Below are 21,743 nucleotides of genomic sequence, written 5' to 3' on the forward strand. Positions count from 1 at the left end.
ATACAGGCAGTATGTTATAGAGCAGAGGAGCTGAGCAGATTTATATATTGTTTTATAAGAAAAGATTCAGTAAAACTTGTATTTCATTCTTTTAAATTCCTTCCCATTCTGGGCTTTAAAGTCTTATCAGTAATTGACAGCTATCACTGTATAAACAGTCATAGCGGAAGTCACTGATAGGACCGTCTCCTAGACTTTAAAGCCTAGAATGAGCAGGAATTTAAATGAAAAAATAAAATAAAAAACAAAGTATGCTGAATCGTTTCCCATCAGTCTGCTCAGCTCCTCCTGCTCTATAACGTGCTGCCTGTAGCTCAGTCACTATGTTCAACATGACAAGTTCCCTTAATAATGGTTTTATTTTTGATCTCTGAATACTGTTTGCGTACTTATAATTCTATACTTTTGATACAACCTAATATATGTGCAGTACATTAGACCAAATAAATGATAAGCAAGTAAATATAATAGTCATTTCAGCTGCAAACTCTCAGGCCTCCCTGAACATGCACAAAACTGCATAAGCAATAGAGCGCCGTTTCCTCAATATAATTGTATTCCATAAGCAGGTTCAGACGACGCGACTTAGGCGGTATTACTGTGGTTGAGTGATTGACTAGGACCACTTGCATCAAGAAGACATATTGTTGCATGTTTTTTTCTGACACATTCAGTAGTAGGAGCCAGATGCCCCTGAAGCACTGAATGTTGGCGAGACCTCTGCCCATCATGAAAACCTGCTTGGAACCAGTATTTTATTACATCCAAGCTAGGCACCATAATATAAAAATAAAAAAAACACAATGAAAAAACATCAACCTTCAACTTGGATCAGGATTTTCTGAATGCTTTACCATTTCTTACCAGCAATCCAACATCACACACATTATGATTAGGTGACTACTGATCAACCTCCCTAAAACATCAGCTGATTGACAGATCCGAAGCTAAGGATAAATCCATTATACATCTAAATAAAAAGGTGTTTTTTTTTTGCATACTTGTTTATAGTGTGAGATCTACAATACCACATCATCTCCTCTCCCCTTTATGTATAAAGCTATATTATTGTAATAGATAGGAGTTGACAAGTGTCATACTGAATGTATTGTCCTTGTTCTGGCAGTGTTGTTCACAAAGGTTTATGTCCGGTGCGGTCAGCAGCCATTGAGAAGTTCAGGGTGGTCAAGGGATGAAACAAAGACTTTCTGTGCACTGCAAAATAACCAAGTTCCACTATACACACTATGTGATGATAGGCAGGTTATTGCTGTTAAAGGGGTTGTCCAGGATTAGTAGGATCTATTTTCCCCCCCCACAAAAACAGCACCACATTTCTTCATAGGCTGTGTCGGATACTGTAGCTTGGGCCATTGACACAACCATTTAGCTTTCTGTTCTTCTGATCCATCAGAAGAACAGAAAAAAATGGATCCATTATTTTGAGCATTAGTTTGCACTAAAAAGAAGTGATTTTTTTTTGAGACTCCGTTATGATCAGTTTATGCCACTTCTGTCAGAGATTACTTATTTTTGATGGGAAAAAAGGTACTGCATGCAGGACTTTTTCTCCCATCAAAAATAACTGATCTCTGATGGAAATGACACACTAACTGATGCCCAAAATAACGGATCAGGTTTTTTTTTGTGTTCTTCTGATTAGATCAGAACAACGGAAAGCTAAACAGTGATGTGAACTCAGCCTTATTTCCATGAAGCTGGGCTGCAATGCCAGAGCCTATTTTATGATCGCAGACAACACTTTTCATTGTATAGTGTTCTGCTTACAGATGTTTCACACGGAGTGCCTATCTTCTGGAAGTGCAGTGTATGGCATTTTCTATTCATGAATCCCATTAAACACATTGCATCCTTTTTGTGCCACAGTAGTTGTGAAGCATACCACTATCTCCTCCGTCCACTCTCATGTGACCCAATGTTAAATCAGCAATGAGACCCCTGGGTTACATCCCAGTCAAAACCAAATGTCCAGTTAAGTAAGAAACAGCACTTGCACAGAATCTTGAAAGGCTGTGTTTCCATACTACAGTATTTCATGTTTTGTTTAGTTTTTTACTGTAAAGAAATTTTATTTTTATTTTTTAAGCCAAACCTATGATTATATCCCAAATTAGAAGAATGCATACCGAACAGCACTATTGGGCCCAGTCTAATTATTCTGCATGTTAAAGGAAGTTCTTGTTATAACCTGTTAGGATTGTTTAGCGCATGTCAGTGAATGAGATGGGTGAAAGTGTCTGAACCTTTTTATATACAGCAGCTTTTACAAACATCAACTTGCATAATTTTTGCTCATCATTTCTTGGAGAACAGCCTAAGGCTCCATTCACACGTCCGCAATTCCGTTCCGCATTTTGCAGAATGGAGTTGCGGACCCATTCATTTCGATGAGGCAGCACTATATGCTGCCCGGATCCGCACTTCCGCGTCCGCAATTCCGTTCCCGAAAGAAATAGAACATGTCCTATTTTTGTCCGCAATTGCGGACAAGATTAGGCATTTTCTGTTAAGTGCCGGCGATGTGCGGTCCGCAAAATGCGGAACGCACATTGCCGGTGTCCGTGTTTTGCGGATCCGCAAAACGCACACGGACGTGTAAATGGACCCTTAGACATCTTACACTCCTCGCTTCTGTACATTAAACGAGGCACATTTTATTTAACATTTTTCAAGAGATCAGACACTTGTGAATAATTGACAGTTCAATATAAGATCAACATTGAAATGTGTGCTAACTGAAAGCCAGAGAAGATAGTATACACAAGATTCTTCTTAAGTCCTTGGATCACAGAAGTTGATTGATTTCCTACTATCTATGAAGCATATTTTAGGACCAGTTATTCTAAAGGTTGATATTTCTTCCAGTGTAGAATTCAGACAGTTCTTCTATAGCAGTGTTCCTCAAGTTTTCTAAGCCAAGTAACCTCTACCCAAATAAATGACCTCCAAGGCTTTGATCATATATGGTGACGGAACCATTCATTTCTACGGGCCATACACACATCAGGCTACTTTCACACTAGCGTTTGGTGCGGATCCGTTCAGATAATACAACCGTCTGCATCCATTCGTATTATCTTTAACATAGCCAAGACGGATCCGTCTTGAATACCATTAAAAGTCAATAGAGGACGGATCCGTTTTCTATTGTGCCAGATTGTGTTATAGAAAACGTTTGACTCAGTTTCGTCAGACGGACACCAAAACGCTGCAAGCAGTGTTTTAGTGTCCATCTCCAAAGTGGGATGGAGACTAAACTGATGCATTCTGAGTGGATCCTTTTCCATTCAGAATGCATTAGGGCAAAACTGATCCATTTTGGACCGCTTGTGAGAGCCCTGAACGGATCTCACAAACAGAAAGCGAAAACGCCAGTGTGAAAGTAGCCTCAGCGGTTTTTGCAGTTCAATTTTTACATTCCGCATATTATAGAACATGCCCTATTCTTTTTCATATTGGAGATGATAAATAAATAGAAGCCACACAGAAGGTGTGCGTATTTTTCAGACTGAAATTCGGACACTGCCTTGGGCATGAGACCAAACTGCAAAAAATCTGATGTTTACCCTCTGGGGTACACATACCACAGGCTCTAGAGCAGGAGTCTACAACCTACCTCCAGGACTCCAACTGTTGTAAAACTACAATTCCCAGCATGCACACTTGCTCGGCTGTTCCTGGAACTCCCATAGAAGTAAATGGAGCATTCTGGGAGTTGTAGTTTCACAATAGCTGGAGTGCCAGAGGTTACCTTTACCTTTAGATAGTTGGTTCTAGAGTATGCCTTTAACAGTTTAGTTAGTGAGTACTACATACTGTATGCTGTGGACGGAAGCACAAAAATAGTTTATTGTGAGGTGGGGCCCGCTACCCGTATTTTAAAAAAAATTGAAACTTTTCATAGTGGGATAGTTATGGAAAAGCATTATTCTCAGGAAATACTGTAATGAAGGCAGGTACCTTAGATGCTGGAAGATGAATGATATACTCACTCCTCAGAAGCCTGCTGTTCTCTGACTGCTCTACCAGATGATATTGTAACTCTCTTAGTCCGTTATTTATATTTTTTGTGGTCTGTCCTCACCCCATCCCCATTTTTCACAAAAATGAGCAGGACTGATAAGGTATTCCAGTGGCAAAGTTCCCAGACTTCACGTGAACAGATGGCTGCTGCTTCCTGGAGAATACTACCACAGTCAAGGCTATTCTGCCCTAGCCTCTTCTTCCTCAATTTGTGGAAGGGGCTGCTCTTTCCTCATAGAAGACTTTGGAGCGCCTGCAGTGTCTATAGCCTTTGGCTCATTGGTGAGGTAAGATCCTTTATATCGGTGAAAATAATGATAAACCAAAAACAAACAAGCAATCGCAAGGAGGAAGAGGAAAATCACCACAACTGGGTAAAAAGAGAAGAAAGAAAAAGAGTCTTAAAGAGGACCTGTCGGCTCTCGCAGTACGTTTGTTGTAGTAATTACTTGTATTCCTTGTAATTTAACAATTCTGGAGCATCTTTCTCTTCATTGTGTTCCTCTGCTATTACTCCTAGAAGTTTATAAACAACTTGACAACTCCGTGTTTACTGTGCAGGGATACACACCTTTGACAAGGTGAATGGTAACCCCTAGTTGTCAATTTATTAGTATAGTTCTAAGACATTGGAGGAATAGCACAATGCAGAGTTATAGAAAAAGATGCTCAACAAGTGTTATTTCATGGGGATGACAAATATGAATTTTTAAAGAGTTTGTGTCACTTCAGAAAATAGCATTTATCATGTAGAAAAAGTTAATACAAGCCACTTTCTAATATATTGAGATTGTCCATATTGCCTCCTCCGCTGGATGGATTCATTTTTCCATCATATTATACATTGATTGTTTCCATGGTTACAACCACTCTGCAATCCAGCAGCGGTGGCCGTGCTTGCACACTATAGGAAAAAAAGTGCCAACCTCTCTGGTGGTCGAGACCGTAGGAACACAAATAGGCTGGTGCTTTTTCCTATGGTGTGGAAGCACAGCCATCGCTGCTGGATTGCCGGGTGGTCATAACCATGGAAAGAAGCAGTGTATAATGTGATGGAAAAATGACTCCAGCCAGTGAAGGAAGCAATATGGAAAATAACACATTAGTTAGTGCCTTGTATTAACTTTCTCTACATAATAAATGCTATTTGCTGAATGAGACAACCCCTTTAATATTCAAACTATTTCTGATAATAAAAGCTACACAAAAGTTATGTTTCTCCTGCTGTCCCTGGTCAAAACTATTGATAGACTTGCTTTAATGAAAACCTTCCTTCCAGTACAATACACTTATCAGAGTTGGTCTTATAACAAGCCCTGCATCGGTGCAATTATCACAGGACCAAGTTTGATATTAATCTTCTGTAAGTAAACGATACAGGGAAGGTCCACATCACATTTTATGCCTCTGTTTGACGTATATGTACACAGCACACAACGTTCTTGTCTCCTGCAAAGGCCGGTTAAGAATACGTATATTTTTTTTTACAATGGAACTCTATGGTGAACGGATGCCACTGTATGGCATCAGTCTGAGGCATTCTGTTTCACACAGATGGGAAAAACGTGATGTGAACCCACCCTAAATATTTTAGAGCAAAAAAAAAAAATACCCATTTAAGAGATTAAGATATTATACTCACATGCAATTATTCCAGCAAGGCCATCGTCATGTACATGGGGAAATACTACAAGACAAAACATAGGAGTCAGACTACAAAGATCTAAATCCTGAGTGATGAAATCTAGCATTTTGCATATTTGACAAATGCCATTTCCATGACTAATTAAAGAGAACCTAGGAGCATGCTAATCAAACCACGGGCAGCATAAAATCCCAACATTCTCACTGGCTACAAATAGGGATAGGCGAATCGACTTCGGATGCTTCATCCGAAGTTGATTCGCATAAAAATTCGGTCTCAAGGTTTTTTACAGTAATAATTCCCAAAGTTATTACACAAAGTCTCAGGAGACTTCGCGAAGTAATAACTTCGCCTCATCGGACCCAATACATTCTAATACTGTACGCAGCTCCCGCTCTATACAGTATTACAACAAAGTTTTATGCGAATCGACTTCGAAGTCGATTCGCTCATCCCTAGTTACAAACAATGCTCTAATCTGCAATGCTGCATTTCAGAGAAACCAGGGGGACATCATTGGAGATTGATTTTATGTCACTTTTAAGTCTGGTTTGCATTGTGTGGTTGCACCACATTTATGAAATGGTGCACAGTCATGTATTTGGTGCAACTGTATTGTAAGACTTAGTCTTAGAAAATACACCAGGGGGCTGCCTGGCATAGGATTAAACTTTTCTGTGATATTTCAAGTGCCTCAGTAAATGTAACATAATCCAGATTTAATCCAAAATTTTAAGTGAAGCATAATTGTCACCTAGAAACCTGTCGTTTTTATGCAGGTTTGTGCAGCATGAAGCTCTGATAGGTTCCCTTTAAGGCCCCTTTCACACAAGCGAGTTTTCCTGCAATGCGTGATGTGAATGCATAGCACCTGCACTGAACCCTGACCCATTCATTTCACGCATCAGTTCTGCGTTGCGTGAAAAACGCAGCATGTTCTATATTCTGCGTTATTCACGCAGCCCTGGCCCCATAGAATTGAATGGGGCTTCAGTGAAAAACGCACTGCATCCGGAAGCAAGTGCAGGTGCGATGCGTTTTTCACTGATGGTTGCTAAGAGATGTTTTTTGTAAACCTCCAGTTTTTTTTATCATGCGTGTGAAAAACACATTAAAACGGATTGCACTTGTGCGGAAAGAAAAGAACAACTGAACGCAATTGCAGACAAAACTGACTGAACTTGCTTGCAAAATGGTGCGAGTTTCACTGAACGCACCCAGACCTAATCCGTCACACTTGTGTGAAAGAGGCCTAAAGGGGTTGTGCACGTATTGGGGGCAGGTCTGCCCTTCCTCCTGGGCAGACCAGCGAAGGGAGGCATAATTGCCAGCTTTACGACACTGGCTCTTTGCCTTTCCAGCCTCCACTGTTCCACTTGGGTCCCTGGATGTAAAGTTCTGGTTTGATCCCACTGCTTCCAGTCATTGGCTGCAGCGGTGACCGTGCATCATTTGTCATGACACAAGAAAAGCTGGTCACCTTTGCAGCCAAAAAATGGCTGCAGTGACGTCAAAACAGAAGTTTACATCCAGGGACCTGAGCAGAGCAGTAGAGAGTGCAGAAGTCGGGAAGCAGGTCATTCCGGGGGATGATGAGGGGGTTGCCAAATATTCCTCCCCAAAATGTGCACAACCTCTTTAAGAAGTAACGTTAAAACCAGTACATGGCAATAGTCAATTCTGAGTAACATAGTTGTCCCTCACCTGCCCCCATATACCATGGGTCCAGTTCGTACGGTATGTGGTACACCTTCAGAGGCATGGCTCCACAGTTAGACTCCACCAGATTTCCCTTTACTGTGATCAGTGCTGCAGCTCTAGAGGACCGGAAAATGTCTCGTATTGGAGTGATGTTGTTGAAACGTACATCTGCTAGGCATCCTATAAAGCCTGGTGTGTTAAAGTTCTGCACATCCGAATCTATTGTTCCAGTCTCTACAAACATACCAAAACCAAAATATAATCAATTGCAAGAACTTGAGGACCCAGGGGCCTTCTTCTGTGCCGTAGGGGTAAAATATGATATAACATACAGATTTATGTATGTCATAAAAAGAGATTATGGGCTACTGCCAAATGGTATCATCTGTGCCCCACTGCCAGAAGCCACGGACCGTAGTAGTAGTATGAGTATATTGTGTCTATATTATACGGATTTGTGCTTCAGTGTCCTTGCATTGCGCAAATCATCTCGCTATCTACTAGTGGTATAGGGGAGGGAGAGAACATAACATTTAGTTTCTTCATTTTTATGATTCTAGTATATGTGTTGGATAAAATAATGGAGGTATTTACTGCGGTACACTAATTTCATTAAGTAAAAAACATAGGGCGTCATTTATTAACCAGAAATATGCTGGATACTGCGCATTTCTACGCCTGGCTTAGACGTAGAAAAAGGTCTAAATGTAAGATAATTAAGAAGCTGTCTTACATTTAGAAGCAGCAGTGGATCTGCCGAAGTTATGTAGAGGCCTGCGCCTCTTCATAACTTCCGCATATCCACAGCCAGCTAAAAGGAATATTAAGACCGGTGTCTAAAACGCAGGTCTTAATAAATGACCCCCATAGTTTTTGTAACTATACAAAATTCCACATAAAAAGCCATGCCAAAAAGATTGTGTGAACGGGCCCTAATTGTGCACATTGTGATGTGCGTTTGAGATATACACCTGGAGCCTTTCCTGCTGTGTATGCCAGTGTGCTCCAAGTCTTTCATTGTTTTAACACATAGCAAAAGCGTCCTGGTCAATATACCATTTATGTGTAATTTTGCTGAGAATTTTAATTCTCCCACCTGCACTGGAAATTGATCAGCCTATGAAGGCCGACATACAAGAACTTGCTTAAACAGCCTTGATAGGGGCCTATCAAAACCATACTATGATCTATTGATTGTTTTACCCCACTAGATTGGTTGGGTGTTTAGATGGACTGATTATTTGCCGAACAAACATTCCTATGTATTCATGTAAGCAAACTTGCCTGTACATATCAGTAAGATTTTAAAGATGAAAACTCACCAACAACCCTTCCAAGATAAATAGCTTTTGGAGAATCAAACTTGGGATCTTCCCACAACAAGAACTGTTTCTGTACAACATCATAATAGTCCACCTATAAGAAGAATTAGTGCCAAAACCTGTCAATACAGAAATTGGGTGAAAACTGTCTGATTGGATATTGCACTGGTTATTGGGACCCTCCACAAATGTGCATAATTCTTTCAAAGCTTGGAAGTCCACTGTATGGTCCTATCAGTGATTGACAGCCTTACTTCTATGACTGTGCATACCGTGATGGCTGTCAATTATTGGACTGCCAACTGAACTAAAACACAGAATAAATAGATATTTAAAGGCTATGTACACCTTTGGAGGCAATTTTTGTTTATGATTGCATTTTACTCATTTTTGGCTAACAATCATATTTTCAATTGACTTTAATTAAAAATATTGAGCCATTCTGTCACTAATGGTTAACTGTTTTTATAACTGTGTGACTGGTACTTTCACTTTGTGGTGGTCATCTAATAAACTCTCTCTCTCGAAACTGCTGAAAGGTCATAAACACTTTTACACATTTAAGCCACATTCTTATCAGTAAGATAAGAACTGAGCTATAATGAGTGTTTATAATGTCGGAGAGCAGATATAATAAGCCCGTCTACTCCCTAGATGACGGAAAAGACAGAAAATCCACAGGCTGCAACCACATCTTGTCAGCTCTGTACAGAAAAAAAGATTCCATATTTTTTATAAAGACCAATTGAAAAAGTGATTTTTAGCTCAAAATAAGTACAATGCAATAATAAAAATAATTGTCCCCAAAGCTGTACATAGCCTTTAAATAAATAAAATGCAAGTTATACTGAATCTTTTCCTACAAAACTATACCTGCAGATTGGAATTCATTTTCTATGTCCCAGGTTCACTTTAAGCTGGATTTTTTTTATAACAAGAATTATAAAATAGAGTGAAAAGTGAATGCAGAAAGAAGAAAACCTGTATAAACAGTGTAGTTTACATTAACGACTACCTTCAAACAAGTATATGATACAATGAGATTTTAAAAACAGCTAATTAACCCTTTCCTGACACTGCGATTTTCAGTTTTTGCATTTTCGTTTTTCGCTCCCTACTAGGGATGAGCGAACCCGAACTGTATAGTTCGGGTTCGTACCGAATTTTGGGGTGTCCGTGACACGGACCCGAACCCGGACATTTTCGTAAAAGTCCGGGTTCGGGTTCGGTGTTCGTCGCTTTCTTCGCGCTTTTGTGACGCTTTCTTGGCGCTTTTTGAAAGGCTGCAAAGCAGCCAATCAACAAGCGTCATACTACTTGCCCCAAGAGGCCATCACAGCCATGCCTACTATTGGCATGGCTGTGATTGGCCAGAGCACCATGTGACCCAGCCTCTATTTAAGCTGGAGTCACATAGCGCCGCCCGTCACTCTGCTCTGATTAGCGTAGGGAGAGGTTGCGGCTGCGACAGTAGGGCGAGATTAGGCAGATTAACTCCTCCAAAGGACTTGATTAACTGATCGATCTGCAGCTGTGGATCATTGAGCTGCTGATCCTCAATTGCTCACTGTTTTTAGGCTGCACAGACCGTTTGTCAGTCTCATTTTTCTGGGGTGATCGGCGGCCATTTTGTGTCTTGTGGTGCGCCAGCACAAGCTGCGACCAAGTGCATTTAACCCTCAATGGTGTGGTTGTTTTTTGGCTAAAGCCTACATCAGGGTGAAGCTGTCACACCAAGTGCATTTAACCAGCAATAGTCTGTTCATTTTTTGGCCATATACAAAATCAGGGGCAAGCTGCGCCTGTCACCAAGTGCATTTAACCCTCAATGGTGTGGTTGTTTTTTGGCTAAAGCCTACATCAGGGTGAAGCTGTCACACCAAGTGCATTTAACCAGCAATAGTCTGTTCATTTTTTGGCCATATACAAAATCAGGGGCAAGCTGCGCCTGTCACCAAGTGCATTTAACCCTCAATGGTGTGGTTGTTTTTTGGCTAAAGCCTACATCAGGGTGAAGCTGTCACACCAAGTGCATTTAACCAGCAATAGTCTGTTCATTTTTTGGCCATATACAAAATCAGGGGCAAGCTGCGCCTGTCACCAAGTGCATTTAACCCTCAATGGTGTGGTTGTTTTTTGGCTAAAGCCTACATCAGGGTGAAGCTGTCACACCAAGTGCATTTAACCAGCAATAGTCTGTTTATTTTTTGGCCATATCCCAGTCTAATTCTGTCACTAAATCCATACCGGTCACCCAGCGCCTAAATACTAGGCCTCAAATTTATATCCAGCTAAATCTGTCCCTAGTGCTGTAGCTGGGCGAGTTATTTAGTGTCCGTTCAAGCACATTTCTTGTTCTGGGTTGAAATACAATTCCCAATTTAGCAATTTCATAATTTAGTGGTTCCTGCTATATCAGAGCTATTTGAAATCTATCCCAAAAAGGGTATATAATATTGAAGGTGCACATTGGGTCATTCAGAATAACTTCACACACACCCGCTACTGTGTATTTCCAAGTCTAATTCTGTCACTAAACCCATACCTGTCACCCAGCGCCTAAATACTAGGCCTCAAATTTATATCCAGCTAAATCTGTCCCTAGTGCTGTAGCTGGGCGAGTTATTTAGTGTCCGTTCAAGCACATTTCTTGTTCTGGGTTGAAATACAATTCCCAATTTAGCAATTTCATAATTTAGTGGTTCCTGCTATATCAGAGCTATTTGAAATCTATCCCAAAAAGGGTATATAATATTGAAGGTGCACATTGGGTCATTCAGAATAACTTCACACACACCCGCTACTGTGTATTTCCAAGTCTAATTCTGTCACTAAACCCATACCTGTCACCCAGCGCCTAAATACTAGGCCTCAAATTTAAATCCCTCTAAATCTCTCGTTACCCACCGCTGTACTGTTGTTGCTGGGCAAGATATTTAGTGTCCGTCAAAGCACATTTTTTGTTCTGGGTTGAAGTACAATTCCCAATTTAGCAATTTCATAATTTAGTGGTTTCTGCTATATCAGAGCTATTTGAAATCTATCCCTAAAAGGGTATATAATATTGAAGGTGCACATAGGGTCATTCAGAATAACTTCACACACACGCTTCTGTGCATTTCCAAGTCTAATTCTGTCACTAAATCCATACCGGTGACCCAGCGCCTAAATACTAGGCCTCAAATTTAAATCCCTCTAAATCTCTCGTTACCCACCGCTGTACTGTTGTTGCTGGGCAAGATATTTAGTGTCTGTCAAAGCACATTTTTTGTTCTGGGTTGAAGTACAATTCCCAATTTAGCAATTTCATAATTTAGTGGTTTCTGCTATATCAGAGCTATTTGAAATCTATCCCTAAAAGGGTATATAATATTGAAGGTGCACATAGGGTCATTCAGAATAACTTCACACACACGCTTCTGTGCATTTCCAAGTCTAATTCTGTCACTAAATCCATACCGGTGACCCAGCGCCTAAATACTAGGCCTCAAATTTAATTCCCTCTAAATCTCTCGTTACCCACCGCTGTACTGTTGTTGCTGGGCAAGATATTTAGTGTCCGTCAAAGCACATTTTTTGTTCTGGGTTGAAGTACAATTCCCAATTTAGCAATTTCATAATTTAGTGGTTTCTGCTATATCAGAGCTATTTGAAATCTATCCCTAAAAGGGTATATAATATTGAAGGTGCACATAGGGTCATTCAGAATAACTTCACACACACCCGCTACTGTGTATTTCCAAGTCTAATTCTGTCACTAAATCCATACCGGTGACCCAGCGCCTAAATACTAGGCCTCAAATTTAATTCCCTCTAAATCTCTCGTTACCCACCGCTGTACTGTTGTTGCTGGGCAAGATATTTAGTGTCCGTCAAAGCACATTTTTTGTTCTGGGTTGAAGTACAATTCTCAATTTAGCAATTTCATAATTTAGTGGTTTCTGCTATATCAGAGCTATTTGAAATCTATCCCTAAAAGGGTATATAATATTGAAGGTGCACATAGGGTCATTCAGAATAACTTCACACACACGCTTCTGTGCATTTCCAAGTCTAATTCTGTCACTAAATCCATACCGGTCACCCAGCGCCTAAATACTAGGCCTCAAACGCAGCCGCCTGTCTACAGCCAATGTGGACAAGCTGACGTTCATAAAAATGAACCAGGCATGGATCCCACAGGATCTGTCCGTCCCTTGTCCAGATTAGACATTAACTACCTCCCCTTAACCATATATTATTGGACTCCAGGGCACTTCCTCATTCAATCCTATTTTTATTTTCATTTTACCATTATATTGCGAGGCTACCCAAAGTTGAATGAACCTCTCCTCTGTCTGGGTGCCGGGGCCTAAATATATGCCAATGGACTGTTCCAATGTTGGGTGACGTGAAGCCTGATTCTCTGCTATGACATGCAGACTGATTCTCTGCTGACATGAAGCCAGATCCTCTGTTACGGGACCTCTCTCCTCTGCCTGTGTGCTGGGCCTAAATTTATGAAAATGGACTCTTACAGTGGTGGGTGACGTGAAGCCTGATTCTCTGCTATGATATGAAGACTGATTCTCTGCTGACATGAAGCCAGATTGTCTGTTACGGGACCTCTCTCCTCTGCCTGGGTGCTGGGCCTAAATATATGCCAATGGACTGTTGCAGTGGTGGCTGACGTGAAGCCTCATTCTCTGCTATGACATGCAGACTGATTCTCTGCTGACATGAAGCCAGATTGTCTGTTACGGGACCTCTCTCCTCTGCCTGGGTGCTGGGTAGTGTTGAGCGCGAATATTCGAAAAGCAATTTTTTTTCGCGAATATCGCAACTTCGCGATTTCGCGAATATTTCGAATATAGTGCTATATATTCGTAAAAACGAATATTCGTTTTTTGTTTTTTCCCCCCCCCCACAAAATTACAGTACACATATAATTGATTGTTTCCCAAAGGTCCAACAGCTCAGATCTTACTCACATTGCCTAGAAAGTGATTGAGGCGCGAATCTTCGTAAGGCGATGTTATTAGCGCACATGCGAATATCGGCACGTCCCAGAACAGAGGCAAAGGGCTTTGCATTCATACATTAGTGAATTGAGTTGCGAATCTTCGTAAGGCGATTTTATTAGCGCACATGCGAATATCGGCACGTCCCAGAACAGAGGCAAAGGGCTTTGCATTCATACATTAGTGAATTGAGTTGCGAATCTTCGTAAGGCGATTTTATTAGCGCACATGCGAATATCGGCACGTCCCAGAACAGAGGCAAAGGGCTTTGCATTCATACATTAGTGAATTGAGTTGCGAATCTTCGTAAGGCGATTTTATTAGCGCACATGCGAATATCTACACTTGTCCCAGAACAGAGGCAAAGGGCTTTGCATTCATACATTAGTGATTGAATTGAGCTGCGAATCTTCGTAAGGCGATTTTATTAACGCAAATGCAAATATCTACACTTGTCCCCAGAACAGAGAGGCAAAGGCCTGTGCATTCATATAGTATAGCACCATATTCGCGAATACGTAGAACTTCGTAAAATTCGATTTACGAATATTCGTATTTTTTATTTTACTTTCCACCTTACAGATTACATTGATCTGTACTCTGTCAACTACTGTCATCACCCCCCACTGTATCTCGATTGATTCCCAAAAGTCTCACATTCCCTAGAAAGTGATTGAGGTGCGAATCTTCGTAAGGCGATTTTATTAGCGCACATGCGAATATCGGCACGTCCCAGAACAGAGGCAAAGGGCTTTGCATTCATACATTAGTGAATTGAGTTGCGAATCTTCGTAAGGCGATTTTATTAGCGCACATGCGAATATCGGCACGTCCCAGAACAGAGGCAAAGGGCTTTGCATTCATACATTAGTGAATTGAGTTGCGAATCTTCGTAAGGCGATTTTATTAGCGCACATGCGAATATCTACACTTGTCCCAGAACAGAGGCAAAGGGCTTTGCATTCATACATTAGTGATTGAATTGAGCTGCGAATCTTCGTAAGGCGATTTTATTAACGCAAATGCAAATATCTACACTTGTCCCCAGAACAGAGAGGCAAAGGCCTGTGCATTCATATAGTATAGCACCATATTCGCGAATACGTAGAACTTCGTAAAATTCGATTTACGAATATTCGTATTTTTTATTTTACTTTCCACCTTACAGATTACATTGATCTGTACTCTGTCAACTACTGTCATCACCCCCCACTGTATCTCGATTGATTCCCAAAAGTCTCACATTCCCTAGAAAGTGATTGAGGTGCGAATCTTCGTAAGGCGATTTTATTAGCGCACATGCGAATATCTACACTTGTCCCAGAACAGAGGCAAAGGGCATTGCATTCATACATTAGTGATTGAATTGAGTTGCGAATCTTCGTAAGGCGATTTCATTAGCGCACATGTGAATTTTGCATAGCATATGTATTATGCGATAATTCGAATTATCGCATATGCGAAATAATAACGAATTTGAATAATCGCGAATATTTTACGAATATTCTTTCGAATATTCACAAAATTTCGCGAATTCGAATATGGGACATGCCGCTCAACACTAGTGCTGGGCCTAAATTTATGACAATGGACTGTTGCAGTGGTGGGTGACGTGAAGCCTGATTCTCTGCTATGACATGCAGACTGATTCTCTGCTGACATGAAGCCAGATTGTCTGTTACGGGACCTCTCTCCTCTGCCTGGGTGCTGTGCCTAAATATATGCCAATGGACTGTTGCAGTGGTGGCTGACGTGAAGCCTCATTCTCTGCTATGACATGCAGACTAATTCTCTGCTGACATGAAGACAGATTCTCTGTTACGGGACCTCTCTCCTCTGCCTGGGTGCCGGGGCCTAAATATCTGAGAATGGACTGTTCCAGTGGTGGGTGACGGGAAGCCAGATTCTCTGCTATGGAACCTCTCTCCAATTGATTTTGGTTAATTTTTATTTATTTAATTTTTATTTTAATTCATTTCCCTATCCACATTTGTTTGCAGGGGATTTACCTACATGTTGCTGCCTTTTGCAGCCCTCTAGCTCTTTCCTGGGCTGTTTTACAGCCTTTTTAGTGCCGAAAAGTTCGGGTCCCCATTGACTTCAATGGGGTTCGGGTTCGGGACGAAGTTCGGATCGGGTTCGGATCCCGAACCCGAACATTTCCGGGATGTTCGGCCGAACTTCTCGAACCCGAACATCCAGGTGTTCGCTCAACTCTACTCCCTACGTTCCCAGAGCCATAACTTTTTTATTTTTCCGTTCACTTAGGGCTTGTTTTTTGCAGGACAAGTTGTACTTTCTAATGCCACCATTTAATATTGCATAGGATACAGTGGGCAGCGGGAAGGGGGGGGGGGGGAATCCAAATGGAGTAGAATGGAAATAAATAAGAAACTCTTTTTTTTACGTTCACTATGCAGTAAAAACTGACTTGTGCTCTTCATTCTCCAGGTCAGTATGAATCCGGTGATCCCACATATGTATAGTTTTTCTTGCGTTTTAAAACTGGAAAAAAAATTACTTTTGAAGAAAAATATTTTTTTCATTTCATCGCCATATTCTGACCCCCCATAACTTTTTTCACCAGATTAAATAACTTTTTTTATATTTTAATAGTATGGGTGTTTTTGCATGTAGCAATGCCCATGTTATTTTTTTTTATTTTTTGGGGGGAAAGGGGGGGGGGGTGATTTGATATATTTTTATATATACAATGGATATAAAGAGTCTACACACCCCTGTTAAAAGGTCAGGTTTCTGTGATGTAAAACAATTTGACAAAGCTAAATCATTTAAGAACTTTTTCCACCTTTAATCTGACCTATAAACTGTACAACTAAATTGAAAAACAAACTGAAATCTTTTAGGTAGAGGGAAGAAAAAATATGAAAATTAAAATAATATAGTTGCATAAGTGTACACACCCTTAAACTGATACTTTGTTGAAGCACCTTTTGATTTTATTACAGCACTCAGTCTTTTTGGGTATGAGTCTATCAGCATGGCACATTTTGACTTGGCAAGATTTGCCCACTCTTCTTTGCAAAAACACTCCAAATCTGTCAGATTGCAAGGGCATCTCCTGTGCACAGCCCTCGTCAGATCACCCCTACAGATTTTCAATCGGATTCAGGTCTGAGCTCTGGTTGGGCCATTCCAAAACTTTAATCTTCTGGTGAAGCCATTCCTTTGTTGATTTGGATGTATGCTTTGGGTCGTTGTCATGCTGAAAGATGAAGTTCCTCTTCATGGTCAGCTTTCTAGCAGAAGCCTGAAGGTTTTGTGCCAATATTGACTGGTATTTGGAACTGTTCATAATTCCCTCTAGCTTAACTAAGGCCCCAGTTCCAGCTGAAGAAAAACAGCCCCAAAGCATGATGATGCCACCACCATGCTTCACTGTGGGTACGGTGTTCTTTTGGTGATGTGCAGTGTTCTTTTTGCGCCAAACATATCTTTTGGAAATATGGCCAAAAAGTTCAACCTTGGTTTCATCAGACCATAACACATTTTCCCATGCTTTTGGGAGACTTCAGATGTGTTTTTGCAAAATGTAGCCTGGCTTGGATGTTTTTCTTCGTAAGAAAAGGCTTTTGTCTTGCCACTCTACCCCATAGCCCAGACATATGAAGAATATGGGAGATTGTTGTCACATGTACCACACAGCCAGTACTTGCCAGATATTCCTGCAGCTCCTTTAATGTTGCTGTAGGCCTCTTGGTAGCCTCCCAGACTAGTTTTCTTCTTGTCTTTTCATAAATTTTGGAGAGACGTCCAGTTCTGTTGTGCCATATTTTCTCCACTTGATGATGACTGTCTTCACTGTGTTCCATGGTATATCTAATGCCTTGGAAATTCTTTTACATAGAAACATAGAATGTGTCGGCAGATAAGAACCATTTGGCCCATCTAGTCTGCCCAATATACTAAATACTATGGATAGCCCCTTTTGTACCCTTCTCCTGACTGATACCTTTTAAAAATGAGATCCCTCTGATGCTTTGGAAGCTCTTTGTGAGCCATGGCTTTTGCTGTGGGATGAGACTAAAAAAATTTCCGGGAAAAACTAACTAGAGCAGCTGAACTTTATTTGGGGTTAATCAGATGCACTTTAAATGATGGCAGATGTATGCCGACTCCTATTTAAGATGATTTTGAATGTGATTGCTTAATTCTGAACACAGCTACATCCCCAGTTATAAGAGGGTTTGCACACTTATGCAACCACATTATTTATTTTATTTTTTTGTTTTCTTCTCTCCACCTAAAATATTTTAGTTTGTTTTTCAATTGAGTGGTACAGTTTATAGGTCACATTAAAGGTGGGAAAAGTTCTGAAATGATTTATCTTTGTCATTTTTTTTTTTACATCACAGAAACCTGACATTTTAACAGGGGTGTGTAGACTTTTTATATCCACTGTATATATTTTTAAAAACTTTTTTAAACTTTTTTTTTTACTTTTTGTTAGGTCCCCAAGATGACCACAACTTGCAATCATCAGAATAATGGAATTTGCTCCATTATTCTGTACAGACATTGCTATATCCCAGTTCAGTGCTGCCACCTGCTGGCCTGAACTGGGATATACTAATAATGAGCCTGGAAGCCTAGTACAGGCTCTGGCTCATTATTAGAACAGGACACTTTTCCCGATATCCACCGGCATCTGAGGGGTTAATTGTCCATGGTCGTACATTAGCTGCTGGTGTCTGCTGTATGAAACTGTAGGCACCCGGCGGCTAAGGCGCTTTTTCCATTCCAGAGCAGGTGCCATGTTTAAAGACCTGACATCCTCCATACATGTTCGGCGAATGTCGGGAAGGGGTTAAAAGGCAGACCCTATATTCACAAATGGATCCTTCCAAAAATACATCAGTGTCTTTGCACATGTCTACAAACACACCTTTATAAAAATTGTAGGAATATGAGGTTTGATATAAAGAAATTTGTGAAAAATAATGTCAGACCCTCCCTAAGTGTAGCATTTCCACAAATGAAGGAATTCAGCTATGATTGGCATTCTCCAACCTTTTCTGATCACGTGGACAAAGCTTCTGTGCCGACACAATGTTATTGCAGTAATACTACTGGTGTTTGCAGGAACGTACTGGGAGTGCGCCAACAGTCAAAGCTTTAGCTCAGTGACAAAACAGCATGCCACCTACTGTATGTAACAGACACAAGTTTCCAGGTAAAATGATTGCAGTCGTTTTACAGTGTGATGCCCTCTCCTGAGCAAAATTATGTCCTATCTGCATCTGAAAAATTGCATCACTTCCAGTCTATGTGACCCCGGAGTCTTGTCAAATCTAACTGCTGTGGTAACTGCCAATAATTAAGAAAGGGCCTTAAAGAGAACAAGGTAAGTTGACCCCATGGTCCTGCTCTAAGTTAAGTGGGTGGGTGCTTGAACATAAGGCCTAAAGGGGTTCTCTAATATATAACATCTGATCAGCGGGGTCTGACATCCCATACCCCACCTATCAGCAGTTCCCGAGTAGCGTGGTGCCAGAACATACACAGCTCTGTCCGCCTCTGGTGTTACTGAATTGCAATGGGTGCATGCATTTCTTAATGTTGCTCCACAAAAAAAAATAGAACTAGAGACCAACTAGAGACAATCATATTTAGCCCTGTTCACATCTGCATTAAGCCATTTCAGTCAGGAGTTCCAGCATTTTGTTGCAGACACTGGTCTTATTTTGCCATAAAAAATACCAAACCCAGACGAACTCTATAATTATGTACTCCAGACATTCAGAATTAATCAGGATTGTTTGAAAACATCTACCATAGCTGTCATGGCTCGTTATAAATTGTAATAACTGGTATTATGGTATTAAAGGGGTTATCTGGGTCTAAAAAATATATATCACTACAGTGGCTTATAATATGACAGACTAAGGCTAACTGAGTACCTTCAAACATGTTTTGATCAAGCTGAGCTTTACTCATTTCTCCCATGCAGCCTCCACTTCCTGCTCCATCTCATCCTAGCTGTGGGGGTGTCAGTTGTGATCAAGCAGCCCTCAGCATCCACCCACTGTCCCTCCCAGCAGTGCTGTTCTACACCCCCTACTACTCTTTCTCTTGTTCCTCCCAACCCACTGAACCAACTCAGCACAATGGCTTTTCACAGTACATGCATAACATCATTATTCACAGCCTAGTACTCCATGAAGCACGCTCAGTCTGTTTTTATGTACAAGACTGTACACTTCCTTATTTCCACTCTCTCTAGCAATTTTTTTTGTTCACCTCCTCCTCCAACACACAGTCCCATGTAAATAAAATCATTCCCTCCCTCACTGCAGTCCCATATAAATAAAATCACTCCTTCCCTCCAGCCTCCTCAAATGCATAGTCTCATGTAAAACAAATCACTCTCTCCCTTCAGCCTCCTCCAACGCACAGTCCCATGTAAAAACAATTGCTCCCTTCCTCCAGCCTCCTTCAACTCAGTCCCATGTTAACCACTACAGGACCGCCGCACGCAGGATCGCGTCCTGGCGGCGGCCCTGTTAGTCCTCCTGGACGCGCTGGCGCGTCCTCTCGCGAGCCGTGAGATTTCGGGCAGAGCCGGCCCGCGCATGCGCATTGCGGGCCGGCAAAAGTTAAAGGAGTATTTCGTCACCAGCCTGCCATTTATAAATATAAGGTGTTAAATGGCTTCTGTGCTCCTCTGCTGGTCCTTTTCGTCGGGTGGTTCCAGCAGAGGAGCACACATCACAGTGAGTACCCAAACAGTACACTGAGTCCCCAGATCACCCCCCATCACCCCAATTAACCCCTTGATCGCCCCTGTCAATCACCTAGTGAAAGGGAAAAAAGTGATCAGTGTAAACTGTCACTTATTTTTTTTCACTAGTATTGACGTTTAGGTTTAGGATAGTTTAGGCCCCTTTGTTAGGCAGTTAGCGTTGGGTAGCGCCCAGCCCACCGCACCGCAGTCACTGATTCGCTGATTAGCGTATAGCTAATCAGCATTTGTACTTTTATGGTATCTGTAAGTGATCAGAACTGATCACAGTCAGATCTATAATAGTATTAGTGTCACCTTAGCTCGCCCTCCACCCAAAACGCAGTGTTTTCCCGATTAGGCCTGGTCGGTTGCCCACACGTGCGTTCACCCACGCCCGCCCCGCCGCAGTGACAAAAATTCTTATTTTTTTTGATCACTGCACAATCACTTTACAAGCACTGCGGCGATAAAAAAAAAATCAATTTTGATATTTTTTATCAATCGCAGCGGCCTCCAGTACTTCGCTAGCCTCCCATTTGTAAGACAGGCTTGCTTTTTTTCTTGGGTAGTCTCAGGGAATATTCCCTAAATTTAGTTGTCCAAATGGCAAATAAGGGGTATTCTTCTGAAGAGGCCTACAGGCTTCTGACCCAGTCGGATGAGGAATGGGAACCCTCATCTGACTAATCCAGCGGGTCAGAATACGAACCTGTAGAAAGCAGTGGCAGTCTGACCCAAAGTTCGGACGAGGAGGTTGAGGTCCCTGATACCACCAGGCGTACCCGGCCCCGTGTTGCTAGACCACAGGTTGCGCAGGATCCGCTTCAAGGGCAGCAGTTGAAGCTGGTACGGTGGCACGAGCATTAGTTCCCCCGTCGCAGCCACCGCACAGACAGGCCCGTAGAGCCCCTAGAGTCCCTGAGGTGCTGGCAAACCCTGATTGGCAGCCCCCTTTCACCGCCCAGTCTGGAGTTCGGGTTGAGACAGCTCAGATTTAGCTGTTCTTGACTGCGGAGCTGTTGGACTTAGTCGTGGCAGAAACAAATCGATATGCCACTCAATTTATAGCCGCCAACCCGGGAAGCTTTTATGCCTAGTCTTTCCGGTGGAAACCCGTCCAAGTTTCCAAAATTAAAACTTTTCTGGGCCTTCTCCTCAACATGGGCCTATCAAAAAAGCATGAATTGCGGTCATATTGGTCCACAAACCCAATTCATCACATGCCCATGTTCTCTGCTGCCATGTCCAGGACACAATTTGAGACCATCCTGCGTTTCCTGCACTTT

At 41.6% G+C, this 21,743-nt stretch overlaps 1 protein-coding gene across 1 annotated transcript in view; it reads right to left on the bottom strand.

Annotated features, from left to right (window-relative positions):
• Window positions 1–3,173: 3,173 nt before the first annotated feature.
• The window catches only part of CNTNAP1 (contactin associated protein 1), a 122,920-nt gene continuing 104,350 nt past the window's right edge, over window positions 3,174–21,743 (bottom strand). The window contains exons 21-24 of the mRNA XM_044297491.1: window positions 8,713–8,806; window positions 7,394–7,624; window positions 5,687–5,731; window positions 3,174–4,414 (exon numbers count right to left, since the gene is read on the bottom strand). Of these exons, the coding sequence (XP_044153426.1) occupies window positions 4,224–4,414; window positions 5,687–5,731; window positions 7,394–7,624; window positions 8,713–8,806 (561 nt within the window). The 3' untranslated portion in view covers window positions 3,174–4,223. The remainder of the gene's footprint in view (window positions 4,415–5,686; window positions 5,732–7,393; window positions 7,625–8,712; window positions 8,807–21,743) is intronic.

Source organism: Bufo gargarizans, chromosome 6, assembly GCF_014858855.1.
Source record: "Bufo gargarizans isolate SCDJY-AF-19 chromosome 6, ASM1485885v1, whole genome shotgun sequence".
Classification (NCBI taxonomy): Eukaryota; Metazoa; Chordata; class Amphibia; order Anura; family Bufonidae; genus Bufo; species Bufo gargarizans.